The sequence below is a fragment of the Coregonus lavaretus genome (genome assembly GCF_964263955.1).
Source record: "Coregonus lavaretus genome assembly, chromosome: 5".
NCBI classification, from domain to species: domain Eukaryota; kingdom Metazoa; phylum Chordata; class Actinopteri; order Salmoniformes; family Salmonidae; genus Coregonus; species Coregonus lavaretus.
In genome coordinates, this window is record NC_139992.1 from 48,048,783 (window position 1) to 48,063,136 (window position 14,354).

Below are 14,354 nucleotides of genomic sequence, written 5' to 3' on the forward strand. Positions count from 1 at the left end.
AAAACCTGGCTTTTCAACACCTCTGTATTCAGCCATACCACAGCCCCTGCCTTCCCACCCACTGAGAGAGAGAGAGAGAGAGAGAGAGAGAGAGAGAGAGAGAGAGAGAGAGAGAGAGAGAGAGAGAGAGAGAATCAGAGCAAAAGAGGGATGATGGAGGGAGAGAAAGAGAGTGAAACAGATGATGGACAAATAAAAAGAGCAGTGCTGGAGATATGGAAAGAGAGATGGAAAATAATAAAATAAGGAGAAATAGAACCAGAGGGACCTTCCTATCAGCAGCTCAGCTCAGCGCTCAGCCCCAACGGCAGGGCCCTTTCTTGGGGGAGAGCCGGCTCGGCACTTCCCCCTGTGCCCTCCGGCCTCCATAGAACTCCACTAATGCACAACTTCACTCATCCCATTGCCAGAGGAATTGCAGAGATCTAACTTAGACCATGAGAGAGACTTCAGCCAAATAGTGGGAGTCCAGTCTGCTATGAACCAAAACCCTTCCATCCACCGTGATAGTCCAAGGCCCAGTCCAGAGACAACCACAAGCCCAGAAGCCCCCTAGACACTAGTGTAGATCTGACCATATTGCTTGCACCTATACCATTAAGTTGCATCCACATGTCGTACCAAGGAGCTAGGAGCTGAATCTGGACAGGGCCCAACTTCGACTTTTGGACCTTACTAACTGCCTGCCTTCCAACAGCCAAACACACACTGGAATCAAAGAACACACGCCATGAGTTGAGTCCAACTCACTAACATATCGACAAGTTCCTTTAATGTCATAAAAGTCTATCAGAATGTAATTTAAAAAAAGACAGGATTTCACTTTAAGGCTTTTTAAAGGCACCCAGAGCTCCCCATGAGGAGAGAGAGGAGCAAGTAAGTAGATTAACTGTCTGCCTGTCTGTCTGCCTGTCTGTATGTACAGAATAGAGGAGGAAAGAAAGTAATGATGTTGGGCTAGCCAGCTATTCATCTCCCTGCCACGGAAGGGTCCCTATGGTGCTGCAGGCAGACACTATGCACATATGTCTCACTCTCTCTCTGGACCTCTCTCTCTCTGTCTCTCTCGCTCTCTCTCTGTGTCTGTCTCTCTCTCTCTCTCTCTCTCTCTCTCTCTCTCTCTCTCTCTCTCTCTCTCTCTCTCTCTCTCTCTGTGTCCCCCCATCTCTCTCTCTGGATGAGGAAAAACACACCAGCTTGTCTTTAGATTTAGAAAATGGAAAACTGCATCCTGAAGTGACAGTATTATGATCCAGGGGGAAATGATAAAACTAGTTCAAAATGTTACATTTTAGCAGACGCTCTTATCCAGAGCGACTTACAGTTAGTGAGTGCATACATTATTTTTTAATTTTTCATACTGGGAATCAAACCCACAACCCTGGCGTTGCAAACGCCATGCTCTACCAACTGAGCTACATCCCTGCCAGCCATTCCCTCCCCTACCCTGGACGACGCCGGGCCAATTTTGCGCCACCCCATGGGACTCCCGGTCACGGCCGGCTACAACAGAGCCTGGATTCGAACCAGATCTCTAGTGGCACAGCTAGCACTGCGATGCAGCGCCTTAGACCACTGCGCCACTCGGGAGTACCCGAGAAGATCTACACAGAAGATCATTGTAACTTGGACCAATGAAGAATTCTACCAAATTATCAACATTGACCTAGACGTTGCAGCAACCTACATTGGGGATAAATACTCAAACATCTTCAAAATACATGGAACCAGATAAAAACACTAAAGCCCTCAGACTCAACTCTGGACCTCGAAGCCAGTTCCACTGCGTTTTTTTCATTGTTTCCCTCTAATCAGGGAGTGATTTAGACCTGGGACACCAGGGACTGATTTAGACCTGGGACACCAGGGACTGATTTAGACCTGGGACACCAGGGACTGATTTAGACCTGGGACACCAGGGACTGATTTAGACCTGGGACACCAGGGACTGATTTAGACCTGGGACACCAGGTGTGAGCAATTAATGATCAGGTAGAAGAGAAACCAGCAGGCTTCGGACCTCGTAGGGTCAGAGTTGAGTACCCCTGCACAAGAGCAACCCCAAAATACACTTCACTACAACTGACTATACAACCTTTACCACACAAGCTACTATACCAACTTCAAAATACTCTTCTAGTGGCATTATAATCCAAGTCCTAACATCAGACAGCAGATGTAAGTCCTATTCCTGGAAGGAAACCACCTGAAAAATTACAGCATTAAAATAATAGTTACACGAAACGCAAATGATGCATGCTTCATTATGTGTAATCCTCACACACCGGGATAGTCTCACGCTAGCTCACTGCGACTCTCACCCCTTAAGGAGAGGAGAACTGGAGGGTGCTACGATGCATTCTGTTACTCGTCAGAAAAGGTGGCTGAACTAGGCTGTATATCAAACGCAGGAATATTTAGAGGTCTACAGTGGAAAAAGGGGGAATGCAATAGTGTGTGTGTGTGTGTCAGAGAGAGAGAGAGAGAGAGAGAGAGAGAGAGAGAGAGAGAGAGAGAGACAGAGAGACAGAGAGACAGAGAGACAGAGAGAGGTGTCTGTACGTCTGTCCATTTGTGTGGGGGTCTGTGTGCATATTTGTCTCTGCATCTGTGATTCATTCAGTCAGTCAGACAGTGTGTATGAATAATCTGCCGGCTGATCAAGGGGGAGGAGAGGAGGGGGGGAGGGGGGAGAGTCAAGGTGTCCTGGGGGAGGTGAGAGTGGGCCCTGTATTTTCATCTGGGTCGGAGACTCGTATTTTTCTCATGTCTGTGGCTTAGTGAGCTCAGCTGGAGAGCACATAGAACATGACCTCAGTCTATCCATCTCTACACTCGCTCTCTCTCTCTCCCTCTCTCTCTCCTTCCTTATGTTTATTTCCTTTTCTCTCTCTATCCATCTCTCTCCTTCTGTTTCTCTATCTCCCCCTCTTTCCCTGCCTTGCTTTCTCTTTCTTTCACTCTCTCCCTTGTTCTCTCTCCAGTGTTCTTTAATTTAATCTTCCTCATCTCTCCCCTCTCTCTCTCTCCTTCCTCTCCGTCCCCACTCATTGCTGTTAAAATGTCTTGTGGCTAACGAGCAGTGCTAACAAGAACCTGGCTCCAAACCATCTTTAGATATTCACTGGTCTCGCTTAGCTTAACCTGAGAGCTTTTCCTGCTGTACCTACTGTACCTGATGACCTTGCCTCTTTCCTTGTGTGTGTGTATATGTGTGTGTGTTAGGTGTGGCTGTGTATATGTGTGTGTGTGTGTGTGTGTGTGTGTGTGTGTGTGTGTGTGTGTGTGTGTGTGTGTGTGTGTGTGTGTGTGTGTGTGTGTGTGTGTGTGTGTGTGTCATAGCGCTATAGTGTTTAAGTTATGTATAAGTGTTTGGCTCTTGCATTCACTGACGTGAGAAGAGGAGGACACATTCGGTCTCAAAGAGTTTTAGCTACATTGTACAGAAGTAGCTCAACTCAGCATCAGAGTATATCACCCACTAATCTCATGTAAGCCTATAATGCCCAACATACTGTAACAAAGCTGTAGAAATACCACAGACTGAAAAATCTGCATACCCCACAGAAAGATAACATTAAAAAATGAAGTAAAATAAAGAAAATTACGTGTGTTCGTGAGGGAAGGATTCAGTCCATGACTGACAGGGAATCTTGGCCTTGGTTACCGCCCTCCTTCCTTTGTAGTTCACCCCGGACCCGATGATACACTCCCTCACATAATCTACAAAAGCCAAGACGAGAGAGAAAGAGAGAGACACAAACATTAATGTCAGAGTTAGCAAAACACTGTCATTATTCACGTGGAAGATATACAGTGCATTCGGAAAGTATTCAGACCCCTTGACTTTTTCCACATTTTGTTACGTTACAGCCTTATTCTAAAATTGATTAAATGATTTGTTTTCCTCATCAATCTACACACAATACCCCATAATGACAAAGCGGAAACAGGTTTTTTAGAAATGTTTGCACATTTATTAAACATCAAAAACAGAAATACCTTATTTACATAGGTATTCAGACCCTTTGTTATGAGACTCGAAATTGAGCTCAGGTGCATCCTGTTTCCATTGATCATTCTTGAGATGTTTCTACAACTTGACTGGAGTCCACTTGTGGTCAATTCAATTGATTGGACATGATTTGTAAAGGCACATACGTGTCTATATAAGGTCCCACAGTTGACAGTGCATGTCAGAGGTCGAAGGAATTGTCTGAAGAGCTCTGAGACAGGATTATATATATAGGACATATCTGGGGAAGGGTACCAAAACATTTCTGCAGCATTGAAGGTCCCCAAGAACACAGAGGCCTCCATTATTCTTAAATTGAAGAAGTTTGGAACCACCAAGACTCTTCCAAACTGAGCAATCGGGGGAGAAGGGTCTTGGTCAGGGAGGTGACCAAGAACCCGATGGTCACTCTGACAGAGCTCCAGAGTTCCTCTATGGAGATGGGAGAACCTTCCAGAAGGACAACCATCTCTGCAGCACTCCACTAATCAGGCCTTTATGGTAGAGTGGCCAGATGGAAGCCACTCCTCAGTAAAAGGCACATGAAAGCCTGCTTGGAGTTTGCCGAAAGGCACCTAAAGGACTCTCAGACCATGAGAAACAAGATTCTCTGGTCTGATGAAATCAAGATTGAACTCTTTGCCCTGCATGCCAAGCGTCACGTCTGGAGGAAACTTGGCACCATCCCTACGGTGAAGCATGGTGGTGGCAGTATCATGCTGTGGGGATGTTTTTTTCAGCAGCAGGGACTGGGTGACTAGTCAGGATTGAGGGAAAGATTAATGGAGCAAAGTACAGAGAGATCCTTGATAAAAACCTGCTCCAGAGTACTCAGGACCTCAGACTGGGGCGAAGGTTCACCTTCCAACAGGACACAACGACCCTAAGCACACAGCCAAGACAACTCAGGAGTGGCTTCGGGACAAGTCTCTGAATGTCCTTGAGTGGCCCAGCCAGAGCCCGGACTTGAACCTGATCAAACATCTCTGGCAGACCTAAAAATAGCTGTGCAACGACGCTCCCCATCCAACCTGACAGAGCTTGAGAGGATCTGCAGAGAGGAATGGGAGAAACTCCCCAAATACAGGTGTGCCAAGCTTGTACCGTCATACAAAAGAAGACTAGAGGCTGTAATCGCTGCCAAAGTACTAAGTAAAGGGTCTGAATACTTATAATCAAAATGTGGAAAAAGTCAAGGGGTCTGAATACTTTCCGAATGCACTGTAGCTCCCTAAAGTTAATTAAATGTCACTTTGGGGCGTTTCGTCAATTCTCAAGTGAGAGACTACACAGCTTAAACAATCCCTTGGGTCCAAACTGTAAACAGCGGCCATGTTGTTTATGCTCTGGTTGGTTCACTGCATGTTTGTGTGCACATCTCTGGCCACTGGAGTTACAGAACTAGAGCGGGAATGCAGTTGTTGTGTCAACAGACATCGAGAGCTCTTAAACCTTAGAGAGTCAAGCTCGGAGGATCCATCATACCACCAGAACCATCGCTCTAAACAAACAACCAATCTGCTTTGCCATAAACTTCTATAAACTTTCCACTGACATTCTAGGACGTTTCGGGGAAAATATAGAGTGTATAATGTCATGTCTCTAAATCAACATTAACGGTTATCCACCGTTTTTTCCAAGACAACATTTGATGATGCTTTGGAGGGGGAAAAGCGAGAGTGTAAGGCTAAAATGTCATGTTTGAGCTAAAGTCAACAGTTATATTTACCTTTCTTCTCGTAAAGGTCAAACTTCACCCTGTGTTCCCTGTGAGCACCGTCCATGAAGCGGTCATAGGGAAGCAAGTGGCATTTCCTGTTTTGATGGTCAAAGTAGAATGCCCTGTACGAACAGACGGGAAGTAGTTGAGAGATGAGCACTGGGTGATAAGGAATATGAAGGCTGTATGAAGGGAGGAGGGGGAAACAGGGAACATGTAGGTCACTGGAGAGAGAGAAAGATGGAGAAACAGTGAGAGAGAGAGAGAAAGAGAGAGAGAGAGAGAGAGAGAGAGAGAGAGAGAGAGAGAGAGAGAGAGAGAGGAGAGAGAGAGAGAGAGAGAGAGAGAGAGAGAGAGAGAGAGAGAGAGAGAGAGAGAGAGAGAGAGAGAGAGAGAGTGAAACAGTTGTGCATTTTGCATGCATCTGTCTCTATGACCATCTTCTCTGCTTGTGTGAGATGCACCTGCAGGTGAAGTTTTTCTTGTTCTTGCTGCACTTGCGAGCACAGTGCTCCAGTGAGCGGCTGTTCTTGACCATGGAGGGCTGGGGGCAGTCTGGACACAGCAGCCTGGTGTCCTCTCTCTTCTGGTACTTCTGTAATGACTGCTTCCTGCATTCTGAGACATGACAGAGAAGGTACTTCTGTAACGACTGCTTCCTGCACTCTGAGACAGGACAGAGATGGTACATCTGTAACGACTGCTTCCTGCACTCTGAGACAGGACAGAGATGGTACTTCTGTAACGACTGCTTCCTGCACTCTGAGACAGGACAGAGATGGTACTTCTGTAACGACTGCTTCCTGCACTCTGAGACAGGACTGAGATGGTACTTCTGTAACGACTGCTTCCTGCACTCTGAGACAGGACAGAGATGGTACTTCTGTAACGACTGCTTCCTGCACTCTGAGACAGGACAGAGATGGTACATCTGTAACGACTGCTTCCTGCACTCTGAGACAGGACAGAGATGGTACATCTGTAACGACTGCTTCCTGCACTCTGAGACAGGACAGACCATGAAAGAGAGTAGACAGACATGCACACACAGAATCTGGGCTATCAATCTCTCTCTCTCTCTCACACACACACACACACACTTCCACTTACTCACAGACACACACACTTCCACCCACCCCACAACACACAGCACTAACCCCCCTTCCCTCAATCAACTTGTATGAAGCCCAGAACTGCCCCATCATTAAACATTAAAACAGTGAAGTCAGCAGTTTATAGTCAAGAACCAATGAACCATCATCCCTCAAATGTATATGACTCCATCTTTGGGATCATTGACCTTCTCAATGTCTCTTCAGTTGCTCTCACACACACCCACGCAGGCACACGCGCACGCACACGCACGCACGTACTCCAGGCGTCCGCACCCTGAGCTATCTTATATCTCCTAGATATAGGACAGACACTTCTTTTTGGACTGTCTGTTTTGCCATTTATGAATATGTTATTCAATGCTTTTCTATGAGCTATAGTAGTAAAGGCCAAATTCAATATTTTGAATATATTTTTTTGGTCCTAAAATTCTAAATCAAATAGCCAAATGATCCATGGTATGACACTCTTAAAACAATTCCATATGTTAGCTTAGTAGAACCCCCCCCCACCCCCCCACCCCCACCCAACAGCTTATACTTTGAAGGGTTGTTAATGTCTCCTAGCTGATATTAAGTTACATATAAGAACGCTACAGGGACCTCATTTGAACATGTGAGAAGTTACAACTAGACATACTTTTGGTGTGAAGGGGTTTATAGGACTGAAGATATTAAGCTTGTTATCACATGGTCTCTCAGAGTTCTCATAATTTACAATCCATAAATAATGTATGTAAAGACCATATGCTTTAGTGGTGCAGTATTTCCTTTATAATTGGTGGCCAGAGTGAAACATTTTAAATTGAAAAGAGCTTATGAGTTTTGCATTTAATAAATATGTTAATGTACCCATATCAGAGACAAGTATTTGTGTCTGTACTCTGCAGCTCCATGTGTTGTCTGTGGGACTCCCCGTAGTCGAAATGGTTTCGGGGAGGACACCATGTTTTGGCTACATTAGAATTACATCTGGCACTCATCACGCTGTTATTATAACATATAACATTCCTCTAAGACAGAGACATTCCGTTATCTCAACGACGCAATATTAGATTTAGGCAGATTTGTTTTTTATGTTGACCAACGTTGAAAAATTTAAATATAGTCAGAGGGCTTTTTTTTTGGAGTGATGGCATAAGACAAACATCGGCTTGGTATTAGCGGACTAGGTTTAAGTCCGCTAGCTTGGCATTAACGTTAAACATTTCAACGTGGGAAGAGGGGTACCGTTCCTTTTTCCAACGTGGAGAGGACCTGTATCCAATAAAACGCATCCCCTCTTTAAACAGCAAAGGAACCGGTTAAAGGTGCGTCTCGGTCTGGAATTTGCATAAGCATTAAATCTGTTTAAGTGAAAACTTGCGATGGAGATATATGGAACTCGGCTCCGCGTCCAAATGTGTCTATAGTGCAGCTCACCTCTGCGCGCACACGCGGGATTCCAATCTGACTATTCGGGCATGCTCACAGCATCCACTGGGCTTAACCAGACCAATGACACTTACCTTGACTGAGCTCAGGAATTAAACTGAATTTAATTGGTCATTTGCCCTGAGCAGTTAGTTATAGGTCTACTTATGTGTTTACAGTCTAACCTTGATTAGACCAACATATCAGTTGCGTGGATAGCTGAACGACATTCTTTCAGTAGCTATGCATTTATCCTTCCAGTGACAGTAAAGAGCCTATTACAGAAATGACCATGACCTATAAAAATGTTAATGACAAAGCAGTTATATCGCCAGCAGATGCACTTCAAAAACATGACTGCAGCGCAGAGGTTCTAGCTCTTTAATGTGTCCTATGGGTACCTTTACGCAGATGGCCGCGCATAACGCATTCATTAGGCCTACATAGGTATGTATGACAGTGAAAACATAAAGTAATTTCTCACTGACATGCACATTTTCTTACGAGTCAATTGAACCATTTGGCCCATTTCATTAATATAGCCTAACACTGATATTTAGACATGGACTTAATGTCACATATAGGCAACGATCAATCTGGGCCTCTTTTCTAAAGAAAATCTTTGAAACCGAGAATATCTGTTAAATTCAATATAGGCCTCTTTTTTAAAGAAAATCTTTGAAACTGAGAATATCAGTTAAGTTTAGAAAAAAAATCTGTGTTGCACAAATTATCCTCTCTACTAAGCATCATCGTCTTGTTACATTAGCCTACATGCCAAAGCGCAAGGCGCATTCCCTGTCGCACCAGCCAGCTAATGCACACATAGGGACAAACTAAAGACATGGCCACCTCGCCACATTCCAATTACAATATAAACCAGTATCAAATACCTCTAAATAATCCAGACCATTGCTCACCACTGTTAATTATGACAGATGTTGTAGCGTATCAATGTATCAACAACTAATTGTATCATGTTTTATGTTTAGGCTACCAATACAAATATGAATTTTAGTCTACATGATATAGGCAATATTTATGCCCAAAACTAAAAGTATGGTCTATGGAAGTGCTGAACTTCAATCCATTTCACTTGCACCGGTACAAGTCTTCACATCTGTGTGATATATTTAGAGAACTCGTTCCCTTTCATGCCAATGAAAATGATATAGCCTATACACACTGACACTAAACCGAATATCAATGACGCACGAATGGCTATAGGCTATACATAGCCTACCGTTAGGTTACATTGCCTAGTAAGACTTACCTGAATTCACAGCGAGCACAACACAAAAGAGAAGTTTGTAAATCCACATGATATCTGCCTTCATTTTTGATGGAGTAGAGTGTATTATCCTAATCCCAGGTTTGCGTTGTGGATTGATTGAACGTCCTCTCCGCGTTATACCTGTTTATATGGTTCGATCTGGGATTAACAGGAAGAGCCCACAGTGCAGTCAGCGATGCCCCCCTTTACTGGAAAGAAGCCCCCCCCAGTCCTCTTTATCACACCGGTTCCCCTCCCCCTGATGCGCGGCAATTAACCAGCACCTTTACAGCACTCTCGTCCCTTCTTCAGTCAGCTTCCTCAGCCACACGCAAAGTGCATTTGTTAACTTGTTTATCTTAAGCTGCTGGGGGTGATGCCAAACCGGATACATGTAATTTCCCTTGTAATAGACTGAGAGCTAATATGTAGAAGTTTATGGATTTTGGTTTCATATGGCACGTTTGAATACAGCTGGACAGAACGCGTACGGGTTCAATGCTTCGGAGGGACTGGGTTGGTGATAAGATATGAAAAAATGTTTGAGAAGTAGGCTTGACCCTCCCTTTTCTCTCTCCTTCCACCCTTTTCGGAGTTTTGGCTGAACCTGCAGACGCAAATGGGTTGATTTGCAGATGCATGTAGGAACTTTATGCAGTGCATTGATTAGGGCCCCTAAGGACCTGCAAGTGCTGCCAAAATGTCCAAAGACCGCCTTGAACCAAAACGCATGGGGATTAGCCTAGGTAATACTCCTGCGATCCAGAACAAAGACAGTGCTCCCCCCCCCCCCCCCCCCCCCCCCCCCCAGTCTTGTCTGTTTGACTTGAATACACGGATGAAGTTATTTTCCCCAAGATGAAATGGAGAATTTGTAGAATGCAAGTTCCATAAAGTAGACGGCTACAGTTTGTTATATGCATGTACCCAGTGAGCAAAACATGTTTCAAAGTATTTTCAACCAAAACGATGTAGCCATTTTTCAACGTCATTTCAATGTCTTGTGCTCATAGGGTAGACTCATAAATGGTATAGATGAGTGATAATTCCAAAACGAGAAAAACATATATACAGTGGGGAGAACAAGTATTTGATACACTGCCGATTTTGCAGGTTTTCCTACTTACAAAGCATGTAGAGGTCTGTCATTTTTATCATAGGTACACTTCAACTGTGAGAGACTGACTCTAAAACAAAAATCCAGAAAATCACATTGTATGATTTTTAAGTCATTAATTTGCATTTTATTGCATGACATAAGTATTTGATACATCAGAAAAGCAGAACTTAATATTTGGTACAGAAACCTTTGTTTGCAATTACAGAGATCATACGTTTCTTGTAGGTCTTGACCAGGTTTGCACACACTGCAGCAGGGATTTTGGCCCACTCCTCCATATAAACCTTCTCCAGATCCTTCAGGTTTCGGGGCTGTCGCTGGGCAATACGGACTTTCAGCTCCCTCCAAAGATTTTCTATTGGGTTCAGGTCTGGAGACTGGCTAGGCCACTCCAGGACCTTGAGATGCTTCTTACGGAGCCACTCCTTAGTTGCCCTGGCTGTGTGTTTCGGGTCATTGTCATGCTGGAAGACCCAGCCACGACCCATTTTCAATGCTCTTACTGAGGGAAGGAGGTTGTTGGCCAAGATCTCGCGATACATGGCCCCAACCATCCTCCCCTCAATACGGTGCAGTCGTCCTGTCCCCTTTGCAGAAAAGCTTCCCCAAAGAATGATGTTTCCACCTCCATGCTTCACGGTTGGGATGGTGTTCTTGGGGTTGTACTCATCCTTCTTCTTCCTCCAAACACGGCGAGTGGAGTTTAGACCAAAAAGCTCAATTTTTGTCTCATCAGACCACATGACCTTCTCCCATTCCTCCTCTGGATCATCCAGATGGTCATTGGCAAACTTCAGACGAGCCTGGACATGCGCTGGCTTGAGCAGGGGGACCTTGCGTGCGCTGCAGTATTTTAATCCATGACGGCGTAGTGTGTTACTAATGTTTTTCTTTGAGACTGTGGTCCCAGCTCTCTTCAGGTCATTGACCATGTCCTGTCGTGTAGTTCTGGGCTGATCCCTCACCTTCCTCATGATCATTGATGCCCCACGAGGTGAGATCTTGCATGGAGCCCCAGACCGAGGGTGATTGACCGTCATCTTGAACTTCTTCCATTTTCTAATAATTGCGCCAACAGTTGTTGCCTTCTCACCAAGCTGCTTGCCTATTGCCCTGTAGCCCATCCCAGCCTTGTGCAGGTCTACAATTTTATCCCTGATGTCCTTACACAGCTCTCTGGTCTTGGCCATTGTGGAGAGGTTGGAGTCTGTTTGATTGACTGTGTGGACAGGTGTCATTTATACAGGTAACGAGTTCAAACAGGTGCAGTTAATACAGGTAATGAGTAGAGAACAGGAGGGCTTCTTAAAGAAAAACTAACAGGTCTGTGAGAGCCGGAATTCTTACTGGTTGGTAGGTGATCAAATACTTATGTAATGCAATAAAATGCAAATTAATTACTTAAAAATCATACAATGTGATTTTCTGGATTTTTGTTTTAGATTCCGTCTCTCACAGTTGAAGTGTACATATGATAACAATTACAGACCTCTACATGCTTTGTAAGTAGGAAAACCTGCAAAATCAGCAGTGTATCAAATACTTGTTCTCCCCACTGTAGGTCTACTGGAGAATATTGCAGCAAGTCAAATGCCACGAGACAAAAATATGTCCAAGCGCAAGCAATATTTTAGACAAAATATGTGTGGGGAAAAATAAACATTTAGATTATTTGCTTACATTCTAAATCGCAGCATGTGCTAAGATAATCATCAGAAATGCCCCAAAAATACGAAAAAAAGCTGAACATAGTAAGGACTGAGAAGTTGGGAACGCAGGAATGTTGGAGTCAGGCCACCTTTAACTTGGAACGCTGTCCCTAAGCAATGGCTTGGCATCAGATTTCTGGGACAATAATAAAATGCCATGCCAGTTATTTCAGTCCCAGACCCACATCATAACGACGTATAAAGATCTGATAGACAATAGTTTCAGGCTGCCTTTCGGCTTTCAGGGCGGCATCCCATCCGGAGCGCTTTTGGGGGACAGTGACAGGATCACTGTCCTATGGTGTCACTGTGTTTTGCTCTTGGTGTGGCGAGCGAGTGGGAGGGGTCAACCATCCCATTTTAGGTACCAGCGAGCTGGCGTTTTTGTTTAACCAATAAGTGTTCCTGAGTTTTGGACACGAAACTCAGGGGGGAGGGGGAGGGGGAGGGGGTGATCGTTACTTGACAACAAATTCACACTTCGACCGTTAACGGGGCAGCCGGTAAGAAAGAGTTATAGAGAGAGAGAGAGAGAGAGAGAGAGAGAGAGAGAGAGAGAGAGAGAGAGAGAGAGGAGAGTGAAGGAGAGAGAAGGAGCGAGAGAGAGGAGAGAGTAAGAGAGAGAGAGAGAGAGAGAGAGAGAGAGAGAGAGAGAGAAGGATTAAGGGGCTTAGGTAAAAGCCAGACACCTGGCCCGCTCTCATTAAGTAATGTGCAGGTTAATTCCTTTTTGGGGTCCCATTTTTTGGGGCCTGTGTGCTCACAGTATGCGTTTGTTTAATGCAGCGCTGAAAAGCGGCAGCAGGTGTGTGTGTGTGTGTGTGTGTGTGTGTGTGTGTGTGTGTGTGTGTGTGTGTGTGTGTGCGTGCGTGTCTGTATGCGTACGTGCGCGCACCTTAGCCAGGGGGATCCGGGGAGGCCAGGAGTGGAGGTATGCCTTTCAGGGCACGTGTCACACTGGCAAGGTCAACCAATGTCAGAGAAAGGGGAAATCCAGATTCCAGACCTGCTCTGAAAACATGCCTGGAAGCAAATTACTGTAGGTTAGTACATTTTAAGCACTGGCAGCCTTGTCCCCTATGATTTCATACACTTTGCCTCAAGTTCATTTTGACAGCTCATAATGGGTGGGGGCAGGTGAGGTTGCAAGTCAAACTCTTCTTTCACTCAGCCTGCTGTCAGAGCAACATTTTCCTAAAACAAATGTTAAACACTTTGGGCCTATTATTACTACATTATGTTCCAGTATGGCTATCTACTCCAGATAAATTGGAATAGGGCCGGTTTTCGGAATCACATCAACAACTGAAAAGAAAGCATCATTTCCCACTTCATTTCCCTAAATTGGGATGACCTCACGGTTAGATGCGGCCTCCTGGCTGTGGTCCACTACGGTTCATTTGGCGGGAACAGCTGGACTGGGACCTTGTGTTTGATCTCATTCTAGCTCGAGAGGTCGGGTTCTGTTGTAGACCACCCCATTAAAATCCCATCAGTCAGTCCTTCACTCCCCTCTCTCAGCCCCAGAGCCAAAGCTCTCCCTGCTATGGGCCCACCTACCACTGCCTAGCCTCACACTCTCCTCATCAGGACATAGTCAGTGACAGTCCGTGTGTGTTCTAGGCCTGGAGAGGGATGCTATAAGCTCAAAACATTCAAATGCAATACAACATAGTGAGTGGACCTGTCAAATAAGAAATGGAGACAGGGCCGACTCTAGCCTTTTGGGGGCCCTAAGCGAGAATTTTCCCCTCATGGAAAAACATTTTAGTGGCCCTCCTCTTGACGGTGGAGAGAAAAATGTATGTTTTAAAGTTCATTTTCTGCAATTCTACACATTTTTCCATGGGGCACAGAGAAAATGTTGCAGTTTTAAAAGGCCCAGTGCAGTCAAAAATGTGATTTTCCTGTGTTTTATATATATTTCCCACACTATGAGGTTGGAATAATACTGTGAAATTGTGAACATAATGATAATTCCCTGTTAGTGTA

At 44.9% G+C, this 14,354-nt stretch overlaps 1 protein-coding gene across 3 annotated transcripts in view; it reads right to left on the reverse strand.

Annotated features, from left to right (window-relative positions):
- Positions 1 to 9,983, reverse strand: part of hgfa (hepatocyte growth factor a) — a 33,300-nt gene extending 23,317 nt beyond the window's left edge. For all 3 annotated transcript variants that reach the window (XM_084161752.1, XM_084161753.1, XM_084161751.1), the window contains exons 1-4: positions 9,534 to 9,983; positions 6,200 to 6,353; positions 5,745 to 5,857; positions 3,609 to 3,723 (exon numbers count right to left, since the gene is read on the reverse strand). In XM_084161752.1, coding sequence (XP_084017878.1) covers positions 3,609 to 3,723; positions 5,745 to 5,857; positions 6,200 to 6,353; positions 9,534 to 9,597 — 446 coding nt within the window. In that variant the 5' untranslated portion in view covers positions 9,598 to 9,983. The remainder of the gene's footprint in view (positions 1 to 3,608; positions 3,724 to 5,744; positions 5,858 to 6,199; positions 6,354 to 9,533) is intronic.
- Positions 9,984 to 14,354: the final 4,371 nt, after the last annotated feature.